Raw genomic sequence first — 26,609 nt, forward strand, 5'->3', positions numbered from 1 at the left:
TATATACTTCTAATTGCCGCCAGTAATTACGAAGGCTTGATAAAGTTCCCCTCTGGGCCATCCATGCCTTTCGATACAGTGAGAAAATTGCGACACGAAATGCTAGATAGCTTCCTTGCCACTCCATCACAACTTCTTTATGCCATTGGAACCAAATTATATTAAGATGTCTCGTAGGTTGTCTTGTGGGCAGGTTGTCAAAACTCAAGTAATTTACCAGCTCTTACAACAGATATCAACGTGTCAAGCGTCCTATTTTAAACACTAGGTAGGAAACTTCCGTCGAAAGTGTAGTAAACGCGGAGCCTGTCGTCAAACAACTATACGTAGAGAGGCTATAGATATTTCTACCAATTGGCATAGGTCGATATATTGAGATATGTCGAAAATAAAGAAGTAAAAGAACCTTGAAGGCCGGTCGGGTTAGTGCAATTCATTAGTCATTCACCTATTATGATGTGTTTCTATATTAAAAGGAAAATTGACTCTACAAAAGGCCTTGACAAATGATACAAGGGAGAAAAGCGATGTCGTACGATTTATAGTATAAAAAGCAAAAAAAGAAGTCCGAATAACGCATCTGGGGCATTTGCTCCCGGCAGGGCTTGAACCTGCGACCTTCGCATTACCAAGGCTAGAGTATGACGTCTAGTATTAGTACGAAGCTCTAACCAACTGAGCTACGGAAGCGCATCCGAATTGTTGATAAGGTGACCTTATTTTATGATAGAAAGTATTCAGACTTGGTGCGACTACAATCCCCTTCTGCTCCCTCTCAGTACACATATCGACGATACATGGTAATTTACGATTAACGACAATTGAAGCGGATAATAGTTAAAGTTATATGCAGTATTTGAGGATCATTTTATCTGGAATTAAAACACCACGAAAAGAAACAAAACATCTCCTTCCTCCGTGTAATAACTCGGAGCTAAATACAGTCATTATTGAATATATCAGACTGAAATCCAAGCAAAAGTGAAACTCCACACTCGCTCAAGAAGTATACCGTCTTATATTTATTTGACAGAATATCTAACCGCGTGATGACGGTGTACACCGTGACAGTTAACCTCTTTGTCTTCATCAATCTTCTCTTTAATCTAGAATTCATCTTCCAATAGATCGCAGACCTGCTTAGAAGGGCAACCGTTTTATCCCCGCAATCAACGACTTTAACCTGTCCCCTCAAAATTGTGCAAAGGCGGTACATCTCTCCCGCTATAGTACTGCAGGGTAATTCGACGTTCACCGGAGTGGCCGGACTACTGCTGGCTGCCTACTGCTCTAGTAGAATTGTAAGGATGTATTCCGGCAGATTCTTTCTCAGTCATCTCCTAAGATGTAACTTCAAACTTATTGGCGATCATCAACTGGAAAATATAAACCCCGCTTCTCGCGAAAGACATTATGGAAACGTCTCTTATTTGATCCTTCTTTAATGATTCATTGTACTCAGTAGTTTACGCCGTCGAGTTGCTTAATATTCCAGACTGTGGCAATCGTTTTCTCCGATACACACATGGCCCTGACTAAGGGGTGTTTGCCGGATGTACTAGCACTAGAAGTCAACTTTTGCCATTTTCATGTACGGCCTCGACATTAGAAACATTTACAAAGCTGTCCAGCGGACCAGCGATCACTCAACATAGCACTCGGGCAGCAAAAGCCCAGGCCACAAACGTGACAAATGCAATTGGTTATCATCTACTAAAAGGGAACATAGTTTCACTGAGCATAATGCGCTCAGGCCACTGAGTGTTGATACCAGTTTCAGCGAGTGCCAAGCAGATCTACAAGGCATATACTGAAATAAGAAGAGTAATCACTGTCACCCATAACCATAACAAGAGAGTGATAACCCCATCTTCAAGAAACCAATCAGATGGGACGACAAATATTCAGTAATCAGGAAAGATTTGCGTGCTGGTGGACTTCACTTAGTAGCATGAAGATTATGTTGTTGCAGCGTCTGATTTCAAAGCACTGCAGTGATTGTGGAGACATTGAAAGATAACTCTGCATAGCAAAAACACAGGCCGGAGACTATTTTCGCGATTGACGGTATATATTCCCGTAGCAGGGGTCTACTCGGCCCAACACTTATTGCTGCAGCAGTATATTGCTTGTACACTTCTTCCATGTGGCAACACTCACGTTGACGATGGATTCGCAACACGCCCCTAAAATACTTGTGATTGGTGGCACGGGTGCCCATGGGATGCCTATTGTCAGAAGTCTTGTCAGTGATAGAAATATCCGGTCAGGGTTCTGACCCGTAACGCTTCATCTCGACGTGCTCAAGAACTGTACGGACTCGGAAATGTGGAACTGTTCGAAGGACCCCAGCCAACGAGACAACTCTTCATAACGGTCTCCGCGGTTGCTACGGAGCATTTGTTAATATTGATGGATTCAACACTGGCGAAAAGGCAGAAATGTTTTGGGCAATTCGCATCTATGAGATTGCCCTAGAGGAAGGTCTGAAGTTCTTTGTATATGGGAACTATGACTATGCGCTCAAGGCAGGGGCCTATAACTCGAAGTATCGGTGCGGACATTTAGATGGAAAAGGAAGAATTGGGGAGCGGATTCTGTGGCAAAATACGGCAAACATGAACAGGATGGATGCAGCTCTATTTACTGCATCCAAACAGGTATATAAGGACACTAAATAGCAGTCGAGTGTCGTTTTAGATCGGCGGTTACCAGTTCAGTTGATCGGTTCGCATAAACAGCATCAAGGCTGCAAACATATTCCCAAGTCCTGCGATGGCTTCAGCCATAGCTGGCTAATATTGATCATCTGTCTCAACCATCCGAAGAGTTTTATTCACGATTGTTGAAGAGAAATGAAGAATCCAAACTGCCCTCTAGGGTAAACGCTTAAAACGGGCCATGGCGCACCATCGTTCTGTGGCCTATTTTCACTCCCCACTCGCAGAACTCAATCTCAAAGTCATTGAACCAGCCACGGCAATTCTTGCAGCGAGCGTTTACACGGTGCATCATCCAATACATTGATTTACGGAGTCGGATGGTGACTGGAAGGCATAATCACACGGTGCATCTCCTAGCGACAACCTCAAAGCTGGCACTAGCAAAATAAATCATGTAGCCACGATAAACCATGGGGAGCCATCACAGAGAAAAAAATCTATGACCCCCCTCAAACGTGCGGCAAATATTTCGTCTAGCAACTTGAATCCTCCAACTGCGACGTATCTACGGATATGGTGAGAAGGCCTCACACCCGAATCAGGTGCTCTTGTTGAGGGTGTTGCGTGATGTGAAAAGGAGAAAAAGAGAAAAAAGGAAGAGAAAAAAAATTGAAGAGAAATGGTGGGCTTGGGATTCCATTCTAGGACTAGCGGATTTCGTGATGTGCCGAAACTCGTACAAGTTTTGTTTGGACTCGTACAGCATTGCTTTGTGGCGGGGCTTACAGAGTACTTATGTAGTACAGGATACACTGATGGGACACTTTGTAAGACCAAGATTGGGCGATGGAGGCTTCAAGATAGCATCGTCATGTTGTCTCGGTGTACATTTATGGTGTATAACGGTGGGTGTGCAGTACAGCATGATTTCAGGGTGCGCCAAGCCAGGAATGAGACACATTGGGCTTCGTTGACGGCTGGGTTGCGGTGAAGGGAGCAGCTGAAAGGTGACACAGTGGCAAAGCACTTGAATTGGAGAGGTTGAGTGAGATGCAGGTTAGTTATGTTATTGGTCAAGAGGAGGTATGGACAGAGTTGGGGTAACATGAGATGTGCATCTTAAGCCTGCAGGGTTCACCATAACGACCCAAGATGGTGGTCATTGGTGGTGAGACACATGAGCGTCATTCCTTTCTCTTTTATCGTCGGCGGTGTATTGGCCAGATGGATAATAGATGAGGGGCTGATGCAGTAGTTGACAGTTTGCATCATGGTAGTACTGGACTACTGTATGTTAGTAGTCGGAGGCCGTATATATCCAGGTTGGACAGAATGAACAGGTCGTCGCTTTTGACAGCGCTCTAGCCGCAGATATATTCCGGCAAAATGACATCACCTGTGCAGCGACAATCTAGACCTTGAGATGCCTCCAGACATGCGTGTGTCGATGGACCCCTATTTACACTCAAGCCTGCTGTAACCTTGAATAGCCCCAAGGGATTTGAGCAACCGCAAGTCGTTTAGCGCACGCGACCTCAGATCAACTGCGGGCGTCATCCGCCTACTCCAAAAAAACTGCTCAGGTGAGCGCAGGTGCGCAGCCACGATCTTCAACAGTACGACAGGCTTGGTTCCAAAGGAGAAAGAGATCGAACGACATGGTCACAACAGGTGGAGAGAGCGGGATGGCGATAAATGGAGCATACAGGAATAGAGCAATAGGGAGAAAATGCAGAGACCGAGAAAACAAGCGGCCAGTTTCCCCCCCCTCACATGCGAAGACACAGTCGCGTGCTCACGCTCTGGCAGCTTGTTCGCTACGGCTGTGACACCCAGGCCTTTCGTCGATGGCGTCTCGTCGCCGCACGTGGAGCCGGGCCCGACTCGAGATTGGCTCTGGCGATGAGGACGAAAAAAGAAGGCGTCCGGCAGCTCGGAGCTCTGGGCGGGAGCTAGGCGCAGACGGCGAGAGTGTAAAAGGAGGCCGATGTTGCTACTCGCATGTTATACTAGCATCGCTCGCCATCGTGGTGGGGGAGAGACGCGCCAGAGTCAGACAAACGGCTCAGCAGCCCCTCCCTGGGCAGAGCCGATGGCGATGAGGTTTGGAGATTCGGTCGCTTGGTTGGTCGGTCGTGAGCGCTGCTGCGGCTGTGGAGCCGGATGCAGAGCATCTTCGGGCATAATTTGGAGGGGGGAGGATCAGCAGGACCCTGGGCTGGGCTGGGCCATCGAGGTTCTCGTCGGGGGGCTGAGAATACGGGGAAGAGCGATTTACGCCGGGAGCTGGATGGCGATGGGATCACGATGGCGGGCTGACGGCTTTGCTTCTGTGGTGTCGTTGCTGGGCCTCCATAGTATATTATAGGCAGGGCCCCGGAGCTGGCGCATCATCCCATTGTCGAGAATGACTCGGGTCTAGCCTCGTTTCTTCTGTCTCGGCTCCCCATATTATTTCCTTTTGGCTGAGAGACACCAAGGCTTTTCTACCTTTCTTCTCATCTTGAGCACGAGCATTAACCGCGGACGCATTTCATCACGTTACTTGCTCTTTGACTCCCAAATCCTGCCCATCCATTCCTCAGTTGACACAGACTGTCTCGTCTCAGCAGGCAGACGCAGCCAACCGTTTGCATCATCCCCAGCTGATTGGCACCGATGACCTCATAGCCTCAGCGCCCGCCACACCACGCTGTCAAAGGAATTAATTTCAACCCCTGGACCCCTAGAAAAATCTTCATTTGATGTCGAGTTGAGTTACGATGCATCTTTGAGTTTGGGGCGATTCCTACGGTTTTTCTTTGCGTTTTTATTCCTTTGGTTTATTATGCCTTGTTAAATCTTTTCTTCTTTCTTCTTCCTCTTCCTCATCGGCGGACTCTTGGCTCTCTACCTATTCGGCCCACCTACACACAGACGGCATCTCCGAACCTACAAGGGAAAAAAAAAGAACCTGAACCTACAACATCATCACCACGCACGACATCCCACGATGCCTCGCCAACGCGGCGGCCTCAATCGACGGCCATACCAGCTGATGCTACTCGCCTTTGCATCTCTGACCTCCAAATCTCTCGCCCTGCCCTCAGCAACTCGCCTCGACCAGCAAGTTCTGCGCCCGATCGAGCCCGAATCCGATGCGCTACCACTGCAGCAGCGGAAACTCAGCGGCCGGTTCCTGCATATCTCAGGTGCGTTGCATTGCGCTGTGTGAAGTTTAAAAAGTCTTGCCCGCCTGCGATTGGCACACCAGAAACTTCTTTGCGTCTACTGGTGCTTCCTCCTTATCTGCCGCTACCTTTGTATTCTCCAATTTGCATGCGACGCTGCATCTATTTTTTTCTTCTTCTGTCATGGTGCCCACCACCAATCGACTCTTGTCTCTTTGATTAGCTGATGCTACATTGCATCGATCTGGCATGATTGGCAGATCCTGGGCTGACCGTGATAACTGGTGCAGATTTCCACCCTGACGAGCTCTATCGCGTGCACACATCCACCGAAGAAGGCATCGCATGCCACCGAGGAAAAGGATTGGCTGGATCGTATGGAGCCGAAAAGACGGATTGCGACACTCCCCTCTCGCTGGTAAACGCCACCTTTACCTGGATCGAGGAGAATATCAAGGATGACATCGATTTCGTCATCTGGACGGGCGACTCGGCCAGGCACGACAGCGACGAGCAGAATCCTCGACACGAGCCCGAGATCCTGAGGACGAACCATATCATCGCCGACAAGTTTGTCGAGACCTTCTCATCTCCCGAGCACGGGCTCGAGATCCCCATTGTGCCTACCTTTGGCAACAATGACTTCCTCCCCCACAACATCATGCTGCCGGGGCCCAACAAGTGGTTCGCAACCTACAGTGACATTTGGCGCCGCTTCATCCCCGAAGAGCAGCGCCATTCCTTTGCGTTTGGCGGCTGGTTCTACGTCGAGGTCATTCCCGACCAGCTGGCCGTCTTCAGCTTGAACACGATGTACTTTTTCGATCGCAATGCCGGCGTGGATGGCTGTGCCCACCCCTCGGAGCCCGGCTACAAGCACATGGACTGGCTGCGCGTGCAGCTGCAGATCCTGAGGGAACGAGGAGTCAAGGCCATTCTCATGGGCCACGTGCCACCCGCTCGGACGGAGAGCAAGCAAAACTGGGACGAAACTTGCTGGCAAAAGTACACGCTGTGGCTCAAGCAGTACCGCGACGTTGTAGTTGGCTCTCTCTATGGACATATGAACATTGATCATTTCCTGCTCCAAGATGAGAAGGAACTGACTCCGGAGCTTGGTCTCGACCAAGTCCGTACACGTGGCTCCCCAGACGAGTCAATATCCATCTCGTCCAAAGAAGATTATCTTCAAGAACTGCGGAACACGTGGACTGATTTGCCCAAGGTGGTTACCCGTGGCTTTGATAATGAAGCCAATGAGGAAGAGACGGATCTGGGCAAGAAAAAGAAGAAGGGGAAGAAGGACAAGAAGAAGAAGAAGCTGGGTAAGATCGGCGGCAAGTACGCTGAGCGATACCAACTCTCCCTCATCACGCCAAGTGTTGTGCCAAACTACTTCCCTACACTTCGCATTTTTGAGTACAATATTACTGGAATCGAAGACGTACCCGTGTGGCGAGATGGATACGATCAGGCAAACCCGCCCACGGCGTTGGCACTCCCGGAGGACACCCTCGACTACGAGGACCCAGAAGAAGTCTTGATTGAGATTCTGAAGAAGAAGCACAAGAAGGACAAGAAGAAGGACAAGGCGCGCAGGCCACCCAAGGACCACGACCTAGCCATTCCTCTCGACCCGCCCAAGGGTTCGACCCCTGGCCCCGCCTACTACCCTCAGCTCCTCACGTTGACCGGCTACACGCAATACTTTGCCAACCTCACTCACATTAACGATGACATTCCTGATGTTGGCGTCGACATTACCAAGTGGCGCAAAGGCAAGCACGACCACAAGGAACCCAAGCATGGAAAGCCAAATCCGCGGGAGTTTCAGTACGAAGTGGAGTACAGCACATTTGACGACAAACATTACAAATTGCCCGACTTGACGGTCAAAAGCTACCTGAAACTAGCCTATAGAATGGGCCAGAGAGAAGGCGGAAGCAAAGGCAAAACGCTGGACGCATACGAAGAAGATGGCGAATATGCAGACAATGAGCCCGAATCATCATTCAAGAAGGGAAAAGGCGACAAGAAGAGCAAGAAGGAAAAGAACAAGACTTGGCTGCACTTTTTGAGCCATGCCTTTGTTGGCACGGTACCCAAGGAGGAGCTGGAAAGGATGTGATTACTCTTTGCCTTTCTTCGTTCTACTCATTTCTTCTCTATACCCTTTCTCTCCATCTTGTCATGATTGATGATGTTGGGACTGCTAGATTGCACGGCCTTGGCGTTTGGGATTCACATGTTTGTAAGGCATTGAAGCGATTTTTCATCATACATATCACGGAATTGTTATTCCTCTGGTATTTTACCGGTGTATTTTTACGTTAGATCGTATGGATATATTTATATACCCCTATCTGAGTTTGTAGTATCATGGAATGAAGCTTGTTCATATTTCCCAAGTATGAATGAAAGAGTTGTATATACACATGTGCATGTCTTAGACATATAATGATGTCATTGCACCATAAACATGTATGTCCCCCTTTACCCCTTTCTTCTGAGGTCTCGTAAAAGTTGAGCCTCCAAGCAGTGTTCGTTTCAAGGATTGCCCGTTTTACTCCAGCAAATGATGTATTATATTGGTACTGTTTTGGGTAAGCGATAGACATGACATCCATGTCATGAGGTCATTGGCCGGTTATCAATCCGACCAGCATTCGTGATGTTTCATCGTTTGAAGAAACCAAAAAGAAAAAAAGGATGTCTTTATGACCATTAACATCACCATCGCGAGCGGAGACACGCAGAAAGAACAGCCCAGACATACCATGATTCCAGCGGCCCCGGCTTGAGAGACGGAAACGGCGGCAGAGGAGACGGCTCTTGAGACGACGTCGTCGACGAGGGCGACAAAGGTGATGGCGATGCGACAGGCGACCTGAGCGACGAGACATCGGTGACGTCGCTGGCGCTGTCGTCGTCGAGGCCGGTCTCTTTGAAGACGGATTTCCGGCCGCGCTGCAGTTTGTTGCTGTCGCTGCGGAAGAGCATCGCGTAGAGGCCTTCGCCTTCGCGGAGGCGGTCTTGGGTTCGTTGGGAGTTGAAGGCGGGACGGGCTGGGTTGATGTCGATGCCCGAGGAGGAGGAGGCGGAGGATGGGACGGAGAGCATGTTGGATGAGGTGGTGGTGGTGCTGGCGGTGTTCATGGTGTTGAGTGGAAGATGAGTGAGTACTCAAACGGATGAGAGTAATTGATGGGTTGGTGGTAGAGGTTGCTTATGGGAGGGTTGTATACGTGGATGCAGTATATATAGCCATGTAAATGGACGGCTTGTTGACTGAACAACAGGAGATTTACAACGAAACAAGAATTGAGCAAGATGCACCGTTTTAAAAAGAAGCGAGATTTCTGAAACATGCAAACTGTATTTACATGCAAGGGAGGCAAGAAAAAAGCCCTTTCAGGTTTAATTTACCCTGAGACTAGACTTCGGAGCAAAAAATTCCCGTCGAGGGAGGGACCCGGCCCTCGATCGACTCTGGGTCCTGCTTCTGTTCCTCCATCCTCCCCCCACAACTATTGCTCTGGGCTGAGGTCAACTTCCAGCATGTGGCTGATCGCATTGGGGAGCTGGCATAAATGTGGCGTCACGTATGAGGTGTCTTGGCAGTGTGGGAGGACAGCAATTAGCCGTCGCTAGTCACAGGCACCGATTTGACTGGGCGGGAGGCAGAAATGGTGACTTCACCGGGCAGGGGTGTTGTCTGGGGCCAAAGATCACGATCACGATCACGATCACGGCTGGAAGGGGGGATGCGATTTGTGCTTGTGGTAATCGGGTTCATGACGTTAGATTTGCCGCGTTTGGGATGCGGAGACGGTTTGGGTTGAGATGAACGTATGCATATGATGGGCTTTGCTTCCGAGGTTACACAGATATGCCGTGTTGCACATGGAGATTCGGTCGCATCACCGCTCGTGTTTCACGTAGTAGAAACGGAGGGGAAAAAATAATTGATTGATTGATTGAATGCGGATACGGACTAACAGCTTCGGGAAATGGCATTGCGAATCCTGCTGCATTCAATTGTGATCGACGCCGTATTACGCAAATGGAGGAAGCAAAAAAAAAAAGACGGGGTCGCGCATTATTGGGATCGAGGATCTTAGAATGAAAAAAAGGTGAGACGTTATGGGACGCGGGTTGTGACGTCACGGAGAAGATGGAACGACCAGGAAGTCTTTCTGCATGAGGCTTATCCTTATCTGAAGGGGAATGTCATGCGAAGAAAGAAAATGAAATTGAATGGGTGGGAGAGGAAGAGGATAAAGTGCTTTTTTTTTCTCTTGGTGTTTATGCGACATGCGATGTGCCGTTTGGGGGAGTGACACATTGATGACATCGGATGAGCGTCAGATGGGACGCGGGTCTGATCGTTGCCGAGTGGTTTTAATATAAATTGGTTACAGGGGATCTTTGGAGGAGAGCCAATCAATTGGAATTTTGTTCTTTTTCGGTTTCGGCTGATGTTCCTTATCTGAGGGGTTAACCGAATGACGGCTCGGGATTTAATACTTGTAGGCGAATTGTTCTATGTGAGTGCACTTGGGTTGAAACTTGGTGGGAAACTATACACTTTTTCCAGAACACACATCATACCGACGATGCTATATGCGGTGATTCAAAATAGTCTCTAAGCCGCCGAATACTATCCCCTTCCTTAATGATAGTGTTGTTTCAACATTGGATATCTGAACAATTTAGCCGCTGCCAAACGAGATCTAGTGACATCTAATACAAAGTAGATCCATGTTACAGCTTTGGATGACCTGCCAATCACATTCTGATATATTCTCCTCTTCAATCTCATACCAAGAGTCATGAAGAGGAAAATCAACTACGAAATACTGAAAAGCATTAGCTACCCTATATTTTTCACATAGCTTTGCTGTCAACCCATTTCTTCTCAACAAAGTGTTGCTGCTTTAACAACTTCTCGTATGGCGCCTTATCAACACCCCGCCATCCCGCAATTAGCTCCGGAGCCGTCATCCGGACTTCTCTCGGGCCAACATCCAACGAATCTGTGATACATCGCAGCCGGAATCACATGCCGGGGATGATGTGATGCAGTTTCATAGCTTCAGAGCTCTCATATAGCTCTGGATTCCGCGCCATTGAGTAGCCCACTTACCTATGCCCGCTTGTACATCAATCGATAAAGCTAGAGTGAAAGAAGGGCGCACACCTCCAACTTGATCTCCAGTCTCGGCATTCGATATCCAACAACACCCAACTCAGAGACTGTTCAAAGCTCATCTCGTACTCTACCATACAATACAACCAGATATCACAAGCCATGGCTCCTCTCGGCGTCAACTTCGCCTGCGCCCTCTACGACCGCATGGTCCCCCTGGCCAGCGGCGAAGTGCCCACCCCGGGCCTCAACGTCAACTTGGTCGAGGTCCAGCACCCGCGCGACATCTTCGACCGCATGGTCGCCAACAAGGAATTCGACGTCTCGGAGCTGTCGGCCTCGGAGTACGTCACGCGCCACGTCGCCGGCGACCGCAGCTTCGTCGCCATCCCCGTCTTTGCGTCGCGCGTCTTCCGGCACTCCTTCATCTGCGTCAACGCAAACATTGTCAAGAAGCCCGAGGACCTCAATGGCAAGCGCATCGGCGTGCAGCTGTACAACATGACGGCGGCGGTGTACATCAGAGGTATATTGAAACACGAGTACGGGGTTGACCTGTCGACGATTGAGTGGGTGCAGGGCAAGATGGAAACGCCTGGGTCTCATGGCCAGCCGTCAGTGCTGCCGCTGTTGAAGCCCGTCAACATTACCAACAATACAGACCCGACCAAGTCGCTCTCAGACCTGCTGGAATGCGGCGAGATTGCTGCTACCATAGGCGCCGATATTCCCGAGTGCTTGGGCCGCGCGCCTCATGTTCAGAGGCTGTTTCCCAACTTCAAGGACGTCGAGAGTGACTACTACAAGCGAACGGGCATCTTCCCTATTATGCATTTGGTCGCCTTCCGTCGTGAGTTTTACGAAGCAAACAAGTTCGTCGCGTCGGCATTGTTCAATGCGCTGGAGGATAGCAAGGAGATTGCTCGGAAGCGAATGGAATCACTCGGTGCTCTAAGATACATGTTGCCGTGGCTGGGCAGAGACCTCGACGAGATCAAGGAGACGTTTGGAGGAGACTGCTGGCCGTATGGTCTGGAGGAGAACAGGAAGACGCTGGAGGCGCTGGTGCGGTTTCTTTACGAGCAGAACATGATTGAGCGGACGGTGCCTATCGAGGAGCTGTTTGCTCCGGTTCGACGCATCAACTTTCGCATTGGTTAGATGGGATGGGAGTCCATCTCTAGTATGGACATGACTTGTAATAGACCTAATGGACATGGATATTTAGACTTGGGTGTATTATGTAACTCAGATGAGTATTGAAATCATGAATCCCCACGGATTATACAGCTCTATAATCGTCCCCCTCCATTTGTGACATTCATCAAAAGAGTTTTAGCATGTTTCCCTCCATGCCCAACATCAAGTCTCTTCCCCGGATTCCATCCCAACTCACCGGATCTCTCCTCCGCAACAAGTCCCTTTGTATCTGTTCTGTATTCGGCTTAATCGCTGTACCCCGCAATCTGAATTTAGCCCTTCCAGTCTGAATAAAACCAAAATCGACAGAAATGGAGAACGCCAAGTCGGAGCGCCAAGTCGGAATACATTCCAGCAAGTACCTCCGCAGTTTGCTCGGAGCGTCTCTCCGGATTTAGTTCAGAAACTATCGTAGACTCAATTCATCCCACCAGCCCTACTGCCCCCGGTTCCGAAAAAACTTCACTCAATAGATTCCAGCGTAATCCTGTCACAACTTTAAAATTTCTTTTCGACTTTTTACCAGACTATTGGATCGACACGTGGTCACCAACCCCCCTCCCAAAACACCCCCGGATGAGACATCCCCATGGCAGTTTTTCTATTAGTCCGTCTTTTCTCCTAGCCTCAGTCCTAGATCTTAGGCCAAAAGAACGTCAGAAACGAGAGAAGAAAAAAAAGAATCAATAATTACATGTACACAACCACTTACATCCATTGCTTATTACCCCGGAAATCCCCCAATTCCCCGCGGTCGCGGACGCGGGGCATTAACAACCGGGCTTATTGGTATAATAAACTCCTCCCCCCTACACCCAGCCGTGGCTCATCCGCATAACTAGCACACAATAACGCGATGGGCGTAAAAGCGGCCTACACCGTTCTTATCGTGCTTCAATACTACCTTGTGTTATATCAACCCATGTTCTGATCCCTCCCCCCTGCGTTTTCCCTTTTATACCCCGACCTCGCCTCCAGCCAACGCCTTTCCTTTTTTTTTTCTTTCCCTTTTCCCTTTTTCACTCATCTCAACCCTCTTCACCTTTTGCTCAAGAACAATTCCTTCAATCCGCTTTGCATCCCAGCAATGGCGTTGAAAGCCAACCGCGCGGCGCCTGCTGCGGCCCATGTGGAGGAGAGCCCGTCCGGGTATGAGAACGAGAGCAAGGAGCCAATCTCGGATCTGAAGCTTGATGCCAACGGTCTGCCTCTGGTCCCGCAGCCGAGCGACCACAAGGATGACCCTTTGGTATGTCGTTGCCACCATTCCTTATGAGCGTCGGTTTTTGAGTTGAGAGACGGTGGCTAATTAATTTTCTAACATGCTGTGTATAGAACTGGTCGTTTTGGTACAAGTGCTTTGTCCTTGGTCTTCTCTGTCTTCTGGCCTTTGTCGTGCAGTGTAAGCTTTGTTCATCTCAATCTCCATCTTGGCCACGTTGTAACACGTTATCGCGAATATAGTCGGTGCCGGCATGGTCCCCGCTGCGTTCGGCCCCATTTCCGTGAGCTACGGAGTCACGAAGCAGCAGGCCAGTTATCTCACGACGTCGTACACGCTCCTCGGCGGTGTTACGCCCCTGGTCATCACCCCCTTTGTCAACCTCTGGGGTAGACGCCCTGCCTACTTGGTACGCGACGGTGGCCATGCTGACAATGTATCGCTTGCTAACATGAGTTTCTGCAAATAGCTCTTCACGCTGATTGCTATTGGCGGCAACATTGGCTCGGCATACGCGCCATCATACGGTACACAGATTCTCTGCCGATGCGTTGTCGGTATCGGTGCTAGCGTTGCTCTGGCTATCGGTGGTGCCACGGTGAGTTGTGCTCTTTAACCATGAATACTCGAGGTCAAAGACGAGATGCTAATACGGCATGATGCATTAGATCTGCGACATGTTCTTCCAGGGAGAGCGTGGAAAGTACATTGGTTTCTACGCCCTGGCCTTGACCAACGGCGTAAGTTGGCTCTCATCAATTCCCTGTTAACCAAGAAAAGACGCTTGCTAACACAGTTCCGACAGCCGCACTTTGGTCCCATTGCCGGTGGTTTCATCGCCCAAGATCAAGGCTGGCGCTGGATCTTCAAGATCAACGCCATCATGATGGGCGCCGTCCTCGCCGTCTACCTCGTGGCCTTCCCCGAGACGCTCTTCTCGCGCACCGAGTTCAGCACGCTCGAGAACCGCAGCTACTGGGGCCGCCTGGCCTTTCGCGGCAAGGTCATCAACCGCAAGCTCAGGCCGTCCGACTTCCTGTCCAACTTCAAGATGCTCAGGTACGTGGCCGTCGTGCTGCCTTGCGTCTACTACATGACCACCAACACCTACGGCTCCATCGTCTTCGTCTTGACGGCGTCGAGCATCTCGGAGAGGCTCTACCACTTTGATGTTGCGCAGAACGGTCTGCTGCTCGGTGTGCCGCTGACTCTCGGTTGTCTCATCGGTGAGGCTTGCACGGGTTGGATTTCCGATTGGTTGATCAACCGATATGCTCGTCGTCATGATGGTTACAGAAAGCCAGAGGCTCGTCTGCACCTCGCCCCTCTTGGTTTGTTCTTGCCGGCCGGCCTCATCATCCACGGCGTATCTGTAGCCAACCACGCGCCCTGGATTGCCCTGGCCATCGGTATGGCTGTTGCGTCTATCGGCGTGCAGGCCGGGACGACCCTGACGTACTCGTACATTTCGGATTGTTACAAGCCGCAGGCCGCCGAGGTGTCCACCATCATCAACCTGTTCCGTCAGATCTTTGCCTTTACCATTGGTTTCTACGCGCTGCCGTTCGGTGAGGGCGCTGGGTTCGACGTTGCGTGGGGTGTGTTTGCCGTCATCAACTTTGTTGCTTGGCTGCCATTGCTGCTGTTGATCTTCCGCGGTGAAGAGATCCGCAAGGCTCAGGGCGTGCCTGAGATGCACCAGGACTTGTAGATGTCGGTCACGTAAAGTGGTTGAGCATGTACGCGTAGATCAGGTAGCTACTTCTCTTACATTGTCACGTATACGTCTAGCTGGCAGGTTTAATATAATGATGCATGCTCTGTTATAACCTTCATTCAAACTCTTCCATCGCGTCAAAAATCATATCATGAAACATAGAATCGCATCACAGATCATGCCATGCATCATGCCATCTTCTCCACGCCATGAGAGCTGTGTACACTGCGAGTTTCATTAGCGTTTGATCCATGATGGCTTTAATTCTACTACCATGAACCCCGTAGCTCCAATTTCAGCCCTTTTGGTGGTCAGAAACGCTCAAGTGACTCCAACAACTTGAGCTACCGAACGGCAAACAAGGGTCAGTCTCATTATAGCGTCCAAAATGGAGTTCGATTTTTATCTCCCCGAACCTCTGCACCCACACGCATGCGCGGGAATATTTTCCGAACCAATGAATCCTTAGCATCTATTGCCCCTCACCGGAAACCATCTCCGGATATAACTCTCCCAGCTCTTCAGTTCCTCGTATCGAGACATCACAAGCTATGCACCCCACGCCTCCGGAACCCGCCTCCGCCTCCAAACCATCCCCCCCACGACCTACTTGAGAGAGAATGCCGGCAGATATCTGGAGAGCAAAAATGAAGCGGCGTGAAACATAGAACCGCAAGAAACTAAGATTCAACCAAAATAATCGCCAATTAATCTTTTGCCGCCATTTCCGAGAGCTGAGTCGAACCGTCTGACGAAGCCGGAAAGATGGAGCTACTATTGATCTGACCGTCTTCTCGGAACTCTTCCCCCCATTCCCATCTTGTCCCATTTCTTCTGCTTTTCTTCTCTTGCGTCTTTGTTTCAAACTCTCTCCAGCGGCAACTATATAGACTAGGCAGATCTCGTGCTTTTCTACCTTGCATCTTTCTTGGCATACAGTAGTATACAAGTCTTCCTCCCCCCTTCTCCACCTCGGATAAGAAGCAAAGATCGAAATCAACGGCGATCATGGCCATAGTAAGCAAACCGACAGTCTCGCCAGACACCTTCACCGTCGCCATCCTTGGCGGTGGCATCGGTGGTCTCGCCATGGCTCTATCTCTGGCCACGCAGGTTCCTTCTCTCAAGAACATCACCGTCTACGAACAAGCACCGGCTTACAAGGAAATCGGAGCCGGCATCGGGATCGGCGTCAACGCAGGCCGCATCCTCAAGCGTTACGGCGTCTTCGATGCCGCAAATGCCATCTCGGGCGACCGCAACGGCATCCACCGCAGTTTGAGACGCTGGGACAACGGCGATGAGATTGTTTCCGTCAGCGCCATGGACGAGGACGAGGCCAACGGTGGCGTTCGCCAGCTGAGCGTCCACCGCGCCGAGTTTCTGCAGGTTCTGTACGAGCATATCCGGGACACGACATGCGCCAAGCTGGAGACGAACAAGAGGGCTGTTGAGATTGTCGACGATGCCAAGGGCGGCAGGGCAACCGTTCACTTCGCCGACGGTACCAGCGCCTCGGCCGATCTCATCATTGCCTGTGACGGCATCCACTCCAACGTGCGTCGCCAACTTTCCAAGGCCGCGGACATGGCACCGCGATACTCGGGTCGCGTCTGCTACCGTGGTCTGCTGCCAATGTCAGCCGTTGAGAAGGACTGGCCTTATGACTCCTTTGCAATTTCATGGCTGGGACCGGACAGGCACTTCCTCGTCTTCCCCATCTCTCAGAACAAGACACTCAACGTTGTCGCCTTTGTGAGCAAGCCCGAGGCCGAGCTCGGTGACTTGAAGGAGAGTTGGTCAAGCACCGCCCCGCGATCAGAGGTTGAGAAGGAGTTTGCTGGCTGGGAGGAGACGGTTCAGAAGGTGGTTCACGCCATGGAGCCGAACCCTGGCAAGTGGAAGCTCAACGACCGCGAGCTGCTCGACCACTGGGTGTACCTAGGTGGAAAGGTTGCCCTCAGTGGTGACGCCGCTCACGCCATGCTTCCTCACCAAGGTAAGAATCTCTCCAATCCCGATAAACAAAGGCACGTATAAGAGGCTAACATATCATTGTCGCAGGTTCCGGTGCCGGCCACGCAATCGAGGACTCATTCGTCATGGGCCAAGCCGTCAAGGCCTTCTTTGAAAACCCATCTCTCGGCCTAGAAACATACATGAAGCTATACCAAGAAACTAGACTGCCTCGCGCCCAAAAAGCCCAGCTGACATCTCGCCAAGCCGGCGACGTCTACGAGATGCAAGGCCCCGACTTTGACGGCCTGCACTTTGACCAGCGCCTGCAAGTCATCCACGACAAGTTCAAGGACCGCATGACTTGGGTTTGGGGCCACGATCTGGAGGCCGACTTCATCGCGACTCGGACTCGTCTTGGGCTGTAAGGGGGAATTTTTACATGTAGTTGAACTTTGGCATATGGCTTTTCGTTTCTGGCTATAATTTTTCCTTTGTATCTTGTACATGATATCACTTGGGTGTATTTCTGCTACCAACTTATACAATGCTGTCATTGGTGCATAGAGCGAAATATAAAAATATGAATACCATGACAGAAATCGCGTGAACACGAGTTGTATGTAGGCTTTGGATTTGACATTATGGCAGTTTGGCGAGCTGCTAAAAATAGTTAACATGCACGATAAGCTTAAAACCCTTGATCAGATCACGTCGTATTCCTCCTGCATATACTTGGATAATTGGGAACCAATCATTCACAACCGAGCCGTTGGGTACCAATCATCCACAACTGATCAACACTGACAGTAGGGATTGGCCAACTTTATTTTGTGGAAAGAGTCATCTTAACATCCTTGAAACATTGGTGACAAAACTGATGGAGTATCATGATAATCGACAGTGCCTAGTGGTATATACAAAACTTCCGTATATGACTGAACAGCACGAAAATAGCCAAATGTTCATCCTTGCGCCCAGGGGTCCAAAAACCCAGGCCCCCACCCGCTACTATCCAACAAAGCGCTCTGTATGACGGCAAACTCGTCATCAAAGCCAGCCCACATGAAGCCATCATCCCCGTATTCCACTCCTTGGTGGTTGTTTTCTTGCTCTTGATATCCCTCTCCATGATAATAATGGACGCCGCTGTGCTCCTGGACTTGCTCAGGTGCGGCCATGGATCCTTTGCCTATGCTTTCGCTGGTGGCTGAATGAGCATTGCTGCTGCTCTGGTCAGAATCAGTTGTGGAGCTTGCTGTACGGGCCTGGCCGTAACTTGAGGCACCATCCTCCTTCACCGACACGGCTTGCTTACCACGCACGGCGAGTGGCGGCGCGTTGGCGGAGAGCGTTCCGATTGCTTGCAATCGTGTTTGCAGTTGTTGGAATGAGCGGACGTAGCGAGAGGCTAGGGGATGTATCTCGCCACCAACACGGTGTAAGTGATCCGTACCTTGGCCGATGATGACGTCGATGTCTGAGGAAGGCGGAAGGTCAATCTTGGACCGCGATTGAGGGTCCAGGTGCTGATAGACTAGCAAGACACTCAAAGCCGTGAAGACGTCTTATTGTTCAAAACAAGAATTGTAAGCATATTGATGAATGGTACAGATGGGAGGGTTATCAGGGGATGTGACATACAATGTGAGTTATGCCATGAGGAAGACAAAGAGTTGTTTTGTTGTAAGAGATGCACCTGGTGGATTGCATCGTAGGCCGCCGTGACACAACGTCTGATGCACAAATGTGCAAGGTCAAGCTGAAATGGATCGGATATGCGACGCAAAATATGGTAGAGCAGCGTTTGGCGGTGAATAAGGAGACGAATATGCAGAAATCTATCAACAGGTAACGACACCAGTTAGCCGGATATTCAGCCCGGGTGGCGGTCAACATATGATGACTATATGGTGATGACCTACCGCATGAGTAAAACGCTCCGCTGTCGCTCAAAGTGCCAATCTGATACGTCTGAGCCTGCGCGTAAATGTGGAGGCAGCGTGCTCTGCCACACGACCAGCTCGCCATCTAGCTGGATCGACATGGCCAGGAGATCCGGTAAGTCGGCCTTGATGCGAACTCTCGTGTCACGCCCTACTGAAGACGAGGTGCTACTACCGCCAGCGCTACCGCTGCTGCTCGGGGTATTGTCGTATAAAGTGTCGAGTACCTTTGCAAGCAGGCGACACTGGGTGACGATATGGTTGAAGTATTCAATCTTGGAAGGGACATTGCTAGGCTGAGTATACTTGGCCTCTTCGTTGAGATACTCATCATCAACCGCAAGAGGCAAACCGACGCGAATGGCGGGTATATCGTGAATTGTGGGCGGCCGACCGACCTTGATGCTGACGAGGCGGTCGATCACGAAGCAGCCCCACCACACACGCTTGCGTATCTCCTGCTCAACGATGTCCTTGGTGAAGTTGGTAGAATCGAGATAGAGCCCCAACTCTTGTGCAGTGCGTATTGCCAGCCCAATGACAGTCCAGCAATGATTGAGTTCCAGCGAGCCGTGTAAATAATGGCTCATCAGCAGCAATGCCTGGACGAGCTCAATCCTGGCTTGTAGGATGCTGGAGAATGCCAACATCTTGGCTCGTTTGAAAAAGCGAGAACGATCTGGCTTTGTTGGTGCTGAGCCGGCGGGACTTCCGTGATATGGAGGACGGATCTGCACGTGCTCGCTTCCAAACGCAAACACCATGTTGACCAGCCCCAGCCAGGCCAAGTTGTTGGGAGCTGCCTCTTCGCCGCCCACGTCCTTGCTGAGCCACAGTTTCGAATAACGGTGACGAAAGGTTCCTTCATGCAGACATGGATTCAGCGGATGTCGATGTTTGAAATATGATGTCACCAAGCGGTCGGCCAGTGATCGCTGGGGTAGTTCAAACAAGTCACTACTTCCGCTGCCGTCCCCTATTCCTCCACCAATGCCCAGAAGCTCTTCGAACACGACTGTTGACGGCGATGATTCTGCCAGGGATTCCGAATTCAAGCCACCCATTCCAGATGCCTCCGCAATGCTCCTCCTCGCGGTAACGGCGTTTCCTAGTCGTCCCGTCGTTGAGGCTTTGGAGTTTGTAGCGCCACTACTGCTGGCACCTGTTGCAGGAGTTCCGGCAGTTGCTACTGAGCTGCCAGTTGTGGCATCAGTGGTATTCGGTGATGTTACTTTTGTAATGAAATCGAATGCTGATGACTCTCCAAAGTACTCTCCCGGTAAGGCGGAATGGCTACTCTTGGGTCGATCACTGGGAGGATTACTGTCAGAGGGGCGTTGTCGACTTCCAGGTGCCGTCGAATGTCCGTTGAGTAACGTGTTCCGGTCATGGTGGTGTTCTGGTCTCCCGTCTGCTGTAGATATAGGTGAAGAAGGATTTGGATATTGGTGTTGCCGCGGACCGTCGCTTGGATTGCGGTCTGAGGATAGTCGCGGAGGAGCGAAAGGCGATTCCTTGGAGTAAGTGCTCTCATGGCTGCAGGGATAGGGACGTTTAGTTGGGGATACGAGATGAAGGGAGTGTCAGGTTGTTAGACTTACGGTGAGTGAGAGCCCTGAGGTTGCTGGTTGGCTATATGCTCTTCGAGCATGCGGTTCCGTGCTCGTAGATTTTCAATGTATCTATGAGGCGAGTGAGTAAAATAGGGGGCAACAGGGGCCGAGAGCCGGTTTATTCACTGGCGGTATAGAGACAGATGGGGATCAAGTAAGGGCAAATGAGAGAGAGTGAAAGATGTATGAGAGTTGCAGACGCAAAGACAACGACAAAAGAAAGACATACTCTTGCGTCACGGAAATCTTGGTTCGCTGGGGGCTATAGACACACTCTTGGCGGCGCTCCTTGCACGGGCCGCAAGAGGGTCGCTCGCCATCGCAGCGGTTCTTCTTGGTGCGGCAGAGATTGCAGGCATAGCCGATGCGGCGCCGTTTCGTCGGGGGTTGTTGCTGCTGTTGCTGCTGCTGTTGCTGCTGCTGCCGTTGTTGATGCTGTAGCTGCGGCTTCTGGTCGTGAGAAGAGCTTGAGGATGAATTGATAATGTCGAGATGTCGGGAAGACTGTAGTTGTGGCTGTGGCTGAGATTGAGATTGAGGATGAGGATGAGGATGAGGCAGAGGCAGAGGCAGAGGTTGCGGGTGGTGAGGTTGAGCTTGTGGCTGTGGAGGCTGCGCGTACTCGTAGGGCAACTGATGGCCTCTCCCCGCGTCGGGCAAAGGCGGCGTGGGAAAGGGCGCGGTGGGCGAGGCCATTTAGCCTGTGCTGCGCTGTGCTGTGCTGCGCTGTGCTGGGTCAGCAGACAGAAGCAAAAGGCTCTCCACCGTCCCCATGAGAAACGAAGATGGAGCGGACAAGTGATCCGGGCCTCGCGATCGGAGAACGGAGTCGAGGGTTATAAATGCGAGGTGAGCGGTGCTTGGCGGTGCTTGGCGGTGGGACATCGAGCATCCCCACGCCGCCCTAAGTCGAGCCGTGCGGGGATTTGGCACCCTTTTGGGCTTTGCTAGCGGGAGGACTGGACGCTACAGTGCACTCGTCCAGCGCTAGCTCGATGCATCTTCAGTGGCAATTTAGCGTTCAGCCTTCTGGGGGCTAACTGTACAGGCTGCTGTAAAAGACAGGCTGCAGTACATACAGGCTACTGCACAGGCAGCAGAGATCGGCTTAGCGGGCGTGGATTACGCCAAGCCGAGGCCATCGAGCCGCATCTACCGAAGGAAGATGAAACAGGGGACGAGACACATGCATTAACAACAGCCATGCAATGCCATGCAAATGCCATGCAGGGGGGCCTGACAGCGTCGTAGAAATTCGTATTCACGTTGCATTTTACAACCCAACAGCATCTTTGACGTTGCATGGAAATTTCTGCAAATTCATTACTCTCTGCTTGTACATGTACGTCCAACCAACAACCAAAATCACATGCTGCATACATGACTTGTACTACATAACATACATACGAGTACATACCTACACAGGTAGTATGTACTCACAATCATCATCCATCATCAATTCACACAGAGTTCTTATACAGCGAGTGCCCCTTCACCTCCGCCACCCACAGCGGCCACGGCTTCGCTGCTCCCGCAATCGCCGTCATGCCCGCATCGTGAGCCTCGCGCTCGTTAAAGAAGCGCACATCCTCCATGCCTCCCGAGAGTCCCGCGGCCGCTCGCTGGATCTGCGCGTTCTGCGTCGTGTAGATGCTCTTGCTGATGGCCATCTCGATGTTGTTGGCCGTCGCCACGAATCCGTGGCCACGCATTAGCGCAACTGGATACTTGGGCAATCCTTCGCCATCAGCAGGACCCAACGCCTTGGCCAGGGATGCTCCGGCCCCTGTGCTGCGGACAAGCATGTCCTGACTCGCCGACGGATCCTCACGATACACCGTTGCGGCGTCCCAGACAGGAACCGACGTGCCTAGGAAGCCGGCCATGTGGAAGCAAGCCCGCAGAGGCGTTGACGAGATGGAGAATGGGACGACTTCGAGTGAGTGAGAGTGCACGACTGACTGGACCTTGGGGTATGCCTTGTAGATTTCAGAGTGGATGAACCGCTCTGAGAAGCCTGTGATTATTTCCCAATCAGTAAAATTCATCGGTGTCTGCTTGGCGTCTTGGAAGACAAACCTCTAGGCGCATCTTTCTGAAGTGCTTCGCCAGTCTCGACGTTATACAGCACCATGTCGTCTGTTGAAGACACAAGTGCGGGTGCCATATAACGCGACATCATAAACACCGACTCACTCAAGCGCACCGACAGATGGCCATACGCGTCCACCACATTGTAGTAGTGCAAGATGTGGCATCCGTGGATATACTTGCGTATCAGTTCCAGCTCATCAGCTGGCAAGCGATGGCTCTTGCTGCCCGAGTTTGTAGCCATTGTGTCGTTGTTTAACACTATGACTTCTCACAATGACACGATGGTCGTCAGCTACGCGTATCTGTCTGATAGCGGATGGATGCAACGGGATGAGCAAAATGGCTCAGCCAAGGTTAGGCGGTGCTTCTAGACGACTTCCTAATCCACGCAGGCAATCGGGAATTAAAGAGGCGCACAGACGGACCAACAACAGCCTCAAATACCGTCGACGCGGGTGTTGATTTCGACCGAAAGTATGACTTGTACTGTAATCAACAACAATAACGCCGTTGCTAGTGAGCAAACATGGAAGAGAATCGGGGAGATAAAAACAATCATAGCGCCGGAGATGCTCTCCGTGAGACTAGCCGAAGCGGGGCAAGGCGCCCGTTGGATGCGAAAAGATCAGATGCGATTCTCGTACTCCAGCTGAGGCGCAAGAATAAAGCAGCGACGTGTGGAGAGACGCCAAGATCTGTGGATTCTGGGGTCAATTGTTTCTCGACCTCAAATTGCCGGATTCAACTGCTTCGGGCTGACGTGGGGCGGCTGTAATGGTTCCTGTCCTTGAGGTCTCATGAGCAGCGGTCTCGGAACTTACACGGGCTTACTTGTACAACAAAATGACTACATGTATTATTTTGTCTTGTCTCTTCTTCAATTTCCGATTGAGTAATGAGAATAAGCGCATAATGCACTGTGGAGTCAACGTCAGAATCAATGAAACACATCATCTTCATGAATCGACGAGGACATCCGACGATGCCTGATATTCGACGTGTAATACGAGGCTTCACATGAAATCAAAAATAAAAAGTGATAGACATACCCCTCCTCCACGTGCACTTAGACGACGCAGATCTCTTGACATGTTTCACTGATTCACATCGTGCTCGTAATAAGTGGAGGTGAGGCCCTTGTAATGTTTAGCATCTCACTACATACCCCGGGAATGTGGAGATGGCCGCACAGGACCCTGAGTTTGTAAAAGGCAGGAGGATATTCATTACAATATTCGAGTCCAAAGAAAGAGTGGTAAATGTACATGTGTAAGTATGATGACAGTTGTCAAGAGCGAACCATATGTACTATGCAGTGTCCAATATAACCCCCAAGTGCCAATCTCAACTCCATTCCACTTACTTACTCTTGTTACTAGCCCTTGCAGAACCTGGCCAACGGGCCCTCACGGTTGCCAGTAACACAAGCCCACATATTGTGATGGCTATCTCGGATGATACCTGCTCCCGCAAAATCGTGGCAGATCTTGCCATTGACATTCAACGCCTTATCGTCCAAAACCTCTTTGATGCCCTGTATAAAGTCGTAGAACACATCAGGGTGGCCTGCCTCGATCGTCCTGCAGTAGAGATCATCATGTTTTGCAACTGGCTTCAGGTGCTTGCTGTAATTATGATCCTTCTTGGGGATTTGGTCGAGAATCTCCATGATTCTGGGTTCTTTCGATTTCACATCTGGCTTCTCGCAAACATGAATGTGAAATTGCTCGTGCGTTCTTGACCGAACAGAGTTCAATGCCAGTGCATGGGTGCCACGATCGTAATTCTCCTGAGCAAGCTTCCAGCCTACCTCGTATCGGGCAGGGTTGTTGGCCATCTCCAAGATTCCCGGAAGCACGTCCGTGGTAGTCACGAGTTTCTCGTCACTGTTGGTCAAAACGAATATCGCCTGGTTTGCAGGTGGGTTCGAATACGGTGCCGTCTTGTTGCAATCATCATATCTGAGACAGGTACAAAGCGTAGAAAACCATAAGCCGCATCCCGTACATTCCTTGTCGGCATCGGTACATCCGACAGCGCACTGGGGGCTCTTGGTATATCGTGATTTGATATCGGCGTTGCCAAAGCAGGCTGTACATCCAAGTTTATGGCACGTGTCTTTGTGATGAGGCTCGCAGGCACACTTTGACACGTCCATCTGACGGATATCCTTCATGGAGCAAGAAGGTGGGGTTTTAGGCGACGGCGACGGTTTTGCTTGCGCCTGTGCCTGTATAAGAGACGCAAAGGCGGATAGGAGAACCAGGAGAAGGCCGGCGAATTGAGCCATGATGTAGATAGTTCCTTGTGTTGAGCGAATAGATTAAGCGGAACAACAGCGACTTACTTCATTTGTGACAATGAAATAGCTTGAATAGAGGGAATTGCTACGGTTTCTTTCTCGTTTCATTCATTTTATTATATAGCTGAAAGCGTCTCCAATTTAGTCATCAGTCTGGTTGGACTAGATGCAACTATCTCCAAGCCCATGTGTCGCTCGGAATGCTTGGGCTAAGGAGTGTCCGACCTTCCCGCCAGATTGATGCCTGGCCCCCATCCACTCGTCTGTCTGGAGAGGAGATATCCGTGGGCCCGACCTCCTGATCTCACCACCTCGTCATGAGATTAAACACACCGCTATGCCGGCGTTCAAGATCCAATAATTTTGTTACATCGATTTGTGTCCGATTACATTCAGCCATCGGTAGCCTTTTTGCTCAACCAGCCTAAGCCACCTAATAAACGGCGTCAGCCTGCAACGACTGATTTTTGCTGGCATGTGCTCTACAAATAGGTAGTATTTGATCGGATGTCGATAGTTTCGGACAATTGTGTACATGGCAGACTGTCTACCTGTAAGTGGCTGTGTCTCTCTAGAGGCGCAAGTACATTGGCAACGCCAGCGATTAATACATCGTATAAACCGCCTCTGTGGTACAAATTTCAAGTATTTGCCCGGCATGTTCAATGATCCGCGCCATCAGTTTAAGCTTCATTATGTGAAGGGTCTTGTGCCACGAAAAGGGTATAATCCACCCCGCATGGGCTGATTCGTGTTCAAGAATGATCTTGATTCAAGACTAAAACAAAGTCTAACGATCTCTTGTAGCCTAACTTAGAACCCTGCCGATGGCCCGATTCTGTGGCTGTCAACGCGCCAAACAATTTACTCGACGCAGTCGCCATATGTTTAGTCTCAGTAGGAATATAGAGCCAAATGGCGGCGCACTCAGCTTGGCGCAATGGATTCAGCAGACATCAAGTTCCTCCCACCGGTTAATACTGCCAAGGTATCCAATTGTTTCAGAAAGACACCTCTTTGTTCCAGCCCTCCTGAGGCATCGAGAAAGGATCAAAGAAGTTTGTGGTTGAAGATCGCTTGTCCCACTCTATAACCTTCACGTCAAGATGAGCCTTTTCCTAATGAACACTAGCAACAAGGCATTGCCGTCATCAATCATCGTTCGCGCACAAATTAAACCTCCAATTCATTTGGCGAAACTATGAAATCGCTGCCAAGATTGCCCTTCAAGATGAGTACGGCTACACGGCAGGGATAGCTCTTCCAGTAGTTCCGTACTTGGAACGACCAATTGCTTTACTATGCCACATGTATTCACCTGTTTATTTCTACGGGTGACACTACCACAACTTGTCTTCATCTAGAAGCCCAGCTGAAACAGAGTTCATTCAGCCTTATTTGAGGCTGCTTTGCCACTTTTTACATGGCATTTCTCTCAAGTTTGAGCCACTCACCCCGACTAAGCCGGCGCATATTCCCTAGATCAAGCCGCGTGGGGAATACACAGCCCTATTTCAAAGTATATATCAGATTTCAAAATGACCAACTGAATCTCCAACGCTGTGATGAGAAGAAAT

The 26,609-nt window shown here is 50.4% G+C and overlaps 9 protein-coding genes across 9 annotated transcripts; 4 read left to right on the plus strand and 5 right to left on the minus strand.

Annotated features, from left to right (window-relative positions):
- Positions 1 to 3,797: 3,797 nt before the first annotated feature.
- Triagg1_8648 (uncharacterized protein) lies at positions 3,798 to 4,847 on the minus strand (the record flags this gene model as incomplete). The annotated part of the gene is made up of 3 exons (XM_062903518.1): positions 3,798 to 3,947; positions 4,437 to 4,656; positions 4,726 to 4,847. The coding sequence occupies 3 exons, from the start codon at positions 4,845 to 4,847 to the stop codon at positions 3,798 to 3,800; spliced, it is 492 nt and encodes a 163-aa protein (XP_062752458.1).
- Positions 4,848 to 5,655: 808 nt separating this feature from the next.
- On the plus strand, positions 5,656 to 7,961 carry Triagg1_8649 (uncharacterized protein; the record flags this gene model as incomplete). Its single annotated transcript, XM_062903519.1, has 2 exons — positions 5,656 to 5,854; positions 6,124 to 7,961. 2 exons carry the CDS (start codon positions 5,656 to 5,658, stop codon positions 7,959 to 7,961), a joined length of 2,037 nt encoding a protein of 678 aa, XP_062752459.1.
- Positions 7,962 to 8,563: 602 nt separating this feature from the next.
- On the minus strand, positions 8,564 to 8,989 carry Triagg1_8650 (uncharacterized protein; the record flags this gene model as incomplete). Its single annotated transcript, XM_062903520.1, has 1 exon — positions 8,564 to 8,989. One exon carries the CDS (start codon positions 8,987 to 8,989, stop codon positions 8,564 to 8,566), a length of 426 nt encoding a protein of 141 aa, XP_062752460.1.
- Positions 8,990 to 11,144: 2,155 nt separating this feature from the next.
- Positions 11,145 to 12,143, plus strand: Triagg1_8651 (uncharacterized protein; the record flags this gene model as incomplete). Its single annotated transcript, XM_062903521.1, has 1 exon — positions 11,145 to 12,143. The coding sequence occupies one exon, from the start codon at positions 11,145 to 11,147 to the stop codon at positions 12,141 to 12,143; it is 999 nt and encodes a 332-aa protein (XP_062752461.1).
- A 1,126-nt stretch (positions 12,144 to 13,269) lies between these two features.
- On the plus strand, positions 13,270 to 15,115 carry Triagg1_8652 (uncharacterized protein; the record flags this gene model as incomplete). The annotated part of the gene is made up of 6 exons (XM_062903522.1): positions 13,270 to 13,431; positions 13,518 to 13,584; positions 13,647 to 13,813; positions 13,874 to 14,002; positions 14,073 to 14,144; positions 14,210 to 15,115. The coding sequence occupies 6 exons, from the start codon at positions 13,270 to 13,272 to the stop codon at positions 15,113 to 15,115; spliced, it is 1,503 nt and encodes a 500-aa protein (XP_062752462.1).
- A 1,014-nt stretch (positions 15,116 to 16,129) lies between these two features.
- On the plus strand, positions 16,130 to 17,505 carry Triagg1_8653 (uncharacterized protein; the record flags this gene model as incomplete). The annotated part of the gene is made up of 2 exons (XM_062903523.1): positions 16,130 to 17,120; positions 17,186 to 17,505. 2 exons carry the CDS (start codon positions 16,130 to 16,132, stop codon positions 17,503 to 17,505), a joined length of 1,311 nt encoding a protein of 436 aa, XP_062752463.1.
- Positions 17,506 to 18,042: 537 nt separating this feature from the next.
- Positions 18,043 to 21,332, minus strand: Triagg1_8654 (transcriptional regulator family: Fungal Specific TF; the record flags this gene model as incomplete). Its single annotated transcript, XM_062903524.1, has 5 exons — positions 18,043 to 18,644; positions 18,722 to 18,918; positions 19,003 to 20,559; positions 20,625 to 20,705; positions 20,866 to 21,332. The coding sequence occupies 5 exons, from the start codon at positions 21,330 to 21,332 to the stop codon at positions 18,043 to 18,045; spliced, it is 2,904 nt and encodes a 967-aa protein (XP_062752464.1).
- A 764-nt stretch (positions 21,333 to 22,096) lies between these two features.
- Triagg1_8655 (uncharacterized protein) lies at positions 22,097 to 22,971 on the minus strand (the record flags this gene model as incomplete). Its single annotated transcript, XM_062903525.1, has 2 exons — positions 22,097 to 22,653; positions 22,716 to 22,971. 2 exons carry the CDS (start codon positions 22,969 to 22,971, stop codon positions 22,097 to 22,099), a joined length of 813 nt encoding a protein of 270 aa, XP_062752465.1.
- A 1,134-nt stretch (positions 22,972 to 24,105) lies between these two features.
- On the minus strand, positions 24,106 to 25,020 carry Triagg1_8656 (uncharacterized protein; the record flags this gene model as incomplete). Its single annotated transcript, XM_062903526.1, has 1 exon — positions 24,106 to 25,020. One exon carries the CDS (start codon positions 25,018 to 25,020, stop codon positions 24,106 to 24,108), a length of 915 nt encoding a protein of 304 aa, XP_062752466.1.
- Between the last annotated feature and the right edge of the window lie 1,589 nt (positions 25,021 to 26,609).

This window comes from Trichoderma aggressivum (genome assembly GCF_033847375.1).
Source record: "Trichoderma aggressivum f. europaeum strain CBS 100526 chromosome Unknown scaffold_043, whole genome shotgun sequence".
NCBI lineage: Eukaryota > Fungi > Ascomycota > Sordariomycetes > Hypocreales > Hypocreaceae > Trichoderma > Trichoderma aggressivum.